Source organism: Nicotiana attenuata, unplaced genomic scaffold, assembly GCF_001879085.1.
Source record: "Nicotiana attenuata strain UT unplaced genomic scaffold, NIATTr2, whole genome shotgun sequence".
Lineage (NCBI taxonomy): Eukaryota > Viridiplantae > Streptophyta > Magnoliopsida > Solanales > Solanaceae > Nicotiana > Nicotiana attenuata.
Window position 1 is genome coordinate 560,140 of NW_017670341.1, and position 3,534 is coordinate 563,673.

Sequence of the window (3,534 nt, forward strand, 5' to 3'; positions counted from 1 at the left end):
GTGAAAAATATATTTTTGTCTCGAATGCATCTACTTCTGTTTCTACTTTCACCTCTACATCTAATAGAAACATGGTTGAACTTTTGAGGCACAATAGATTAGGACATGTGCCCTTTGCCAAAATAAAGGGAATCCATGAGATACCATCTAAATTCACACCTACACAACCTTTCCTTTGCCCCACATGCCCAATGGCCAGACAAAGCAGACTACCCTTTCCAGAAAGAACCACCCTTACAACCAAAGTTTTTGAAATATTACATGTTGATTTGTGGGGACCATATCACATTGGAACTCATTACAGACACAAGTATATTATCACCTTTGTAGATGATTACACCAGATGTACATGGACACATTTATTGAGCTGTATGAGCAATGTCTAACAAACCATAAAAGCCTTCTTTGCTATGGTGAAAAATCAATTTAGCACATTTGTCAAAACTATAAGAACAGATAATGGGACTGAGTTCACCAGTTTAGAGGCTACCTCTTTCTTTCAATCTGGGGAGTTTTACACCAAATAACCTGTCCATATACGCCCCAACAAAATGGGGTGGTGGAGAAAATATAAACAGCAAGGCATTGTTGTATCAATCAAAACTACCCTTACAGTATTGGGAAGAGTGCATTCTTACCTCCATTTATATAATAAACAGATTACATTCTTCTTCCCTCAAAGGAAAATGTCCTCTTGAGCTAATCTATAAGAAAAAGCCCTGCTACTCACATCTTAAAAGTTTTGGTTGGCTGTGTTTACCACACTTAATACCCATAAGGACAAGTTTGAGGCTAGAACTTTGCCTTGTGTGTTTGTGGGGTATCTATTTGGGACAAAGGGTTACAAAATGTTAAATCTAGTCACAAAAAGGATCCACGTTTCAAGAGATATAGTGTTCCACGAGGATGTGTTTCCTTTTACTTTTCTTTTCAAATCAAATAAGGTTTTCCCTTCATTTCCTCAAGTCAATACACACTTGGCATCTGATTTCTTTCCTTCTAGAGAAGCAGTTTCAAACTCACCAGACCAACATCACAATACAGTGTCACCTAAATCTTTACATAGGCATTTATCACCACAGTCCAGCTCCAAAAGAACACAGATCATAGAATCCAACTACAGTGAGCACTTGCCACCTAATAATAATTACCAAAAACCTTCACCTCACATTGATAGCCCAAACAGTGCAGGTCATTAAGAGCACCAATTAGGCCTCACACAAATCAGACCTTCTAGAACACACAAAGTTCCTACATACTTAAAAGACTATAACTACTCTCTCCCAAAGTTGCATGCTCTGCAACATCAACCTTCACTATAGACTAATTTCTCCAATGATAGTCAGATAATTTTTCTCTCTCCTTTGCAGCTTATATACCTAATGCACAATATATCTCTCTTAATGTGTTAAGTTCTGATAGTTATCAATTGGTAAGAAATATTTCACATGAATGTGAACCTGGTTCATATGAGAAGGCAGCTATAAGTCCTGTATGACAGTCAATCATGAATCAACAATTTGAGGCACTGAATGCTAACAATACATGGAGCATGGTACCACTCCCAGCTGGTAAGAGTGCAACAGGGTGCAAGTGGGTATATAAAATAAAATATATGATCGATGGTAGTGTTGAGAGGTTTAAAGCTAGACTAGTGGTGAAGGGATACAATCAGCAACCAGGGATAGACTATACAAGACATTTTCACCTGTTGTGAAGATGACAACTGTGAGGGAACTGATTGGAACTGCAGTGAAGAAGGGATGGCATATATTTTAGTTAGATGTAACCAATGCCTTCCTTCATGGGGACCTACATGAGGAAATTTATATGAAGGTGCCTCAGGGCCTGGTGGTAGACAAGCCAGGCTTAGTATGCAAGTTGAATAAGTCTCTATATAGACTCAAGCAAGCAAGTAGGCATGGTATGAGAAATTGACTGCAGCTTTATGTTCTAAAGGATACATACACTCACTGGTGGATTACTCATTGTTTCACAAAAGGAAAAGATCCTTTGTAGTGTTTGTCGTTGTGTATGTAGATGATGTCATTGTAACAGGGAATCATCTAGAAGAGATTGACTCCTTGAAGAATTTCCTGCATGAAACTTTTATAAATAAAAGATTTGGGAAGGTTACACTACTTTTAGGAATGAAAGTGCTTCACAAGGAAGATGGAGTGCTAATAACCCAAAGAAAGTTCACTATGGACCTGCTGAAAGAGTTTGAGGGTACTGAGTATACCAGCTTGTCATCACCCCTCGATCCCTCTACAAAGCTGAAGGCAGAGGAGAGTCCACTATTGCCTGACCCTTATAACTATAGGAAGATGATAGGGAAGTTAAACTTCTTGAAAAATACAAGGAAAGTGCTTCACAAGGAAGATGGAGTGCTAATAACCCAAAGAAAGTTCACTATGGACCTGCTGAAAGAGTTTGAGGGTATTGAGTATACCAGCTTGTCATCACCCCTCGATCCCTCTACAAAGCTGAAGGCAGAGGAGAGTCCACTATTGCCTGACCCTTATAACTATAGGAAGATGATAGGGAAGTTAAACTTCTTGAAAAATACAAGGCTTGATATATCCTACAGTGTACAGCATCTTAAGCTAGTACATGCAGTCACCTAGAGAAGCTTATTTGAAAGTTGCATACCATGTTTTAAGATATTTGAAAGGTGATCCAAGTCTGGGCATATTCCTTTCCAATAGCAAGGACTATGTAATTAGAGCCTTTTTTGACTCAGATTGGGCAGCATGTCCTGAGTCTAGAAAGTTAGTCAGTGGATACATTATACTGCTTGGAAACAGTCCCATTAGTTGAAATCAAAGAAACAATCCACTATTTCCTTATCTTCAGTTAAAGTGGAGTATAGAGCAGCTAGACAGGTTGTGGGTGAGCTAGTCTGGTTAGCTAGACTCCTTGAAGAATTGACTGTTCCCCCGAGTCTGCCTATTCTAGTATTTTGCGATAGCCAAGCTGCCTTGCAAATAGCCAGAAATCCAGTATTCCATGTATGCACAAAACATATAGAAGTTGATTGTCACTTTGTTAGAAACAAGCTTTGGAGGGACTAATTTCTTTGCATCATGTATCTACCAACGAGCATCTCGCAGACATCTTCACAAAATCTCTGACTAGATTCAAACACTCAGACCTACTTAACAAGTTGGCAATGAATTCCTCCCTTCCAACTTGAGGGTGGGTATTGAGACTGGTTATACACTTACACTTTGTGCACACGTGTATTTATCCCTTTCTTTACCAGTTAGCTTAATTAGATAGATTAGCTTTGTTAGTTTGTTAATATGATTATTAGTTAGTGAACAACTGTGCCAGCTGACAAGTGTGCGAGTCACGTGTATAAGTAAGGTGTTTGGATATTTTGTACAGTGGAATAGTCAATTCATTTTTTCCCAATTATGTTTCACAGATCTCTCGAAGCTTCTTCTCTCATTTTCCTCTTTCTTAGCTAGGTCTCTGTTCATATGCCATTGGAGCTTATCTGAGCTCGATTTCATCTCATTCACCTGAGAA

At 38.7% G+C, this 3,534-nt stretch overlaps 1 protein-coding gene across 1 annotated transcript; it reads left to right on the forward strand.

The window, feature by feature from the left end:
- Window positions 1–1,507: 1,507 nt before the first annotated feature.
- On the forward strand, window positions 1,508–2,627 carry LOC109238114. The gene is made up of 2 exons (XM_019404544.1): window positions 1,508–1,571; window positions 2,041–2,627. Exons 1-2 carry the CDS (start codon window positions 1,508–1,510, stop codon window positions 2,625–2,627), a joined length of 651 nt encoding a protein of 216 aa, XP_019260089.1.
- Window positions 2,628–3,534: the final 907 nt, after the last annotated feature.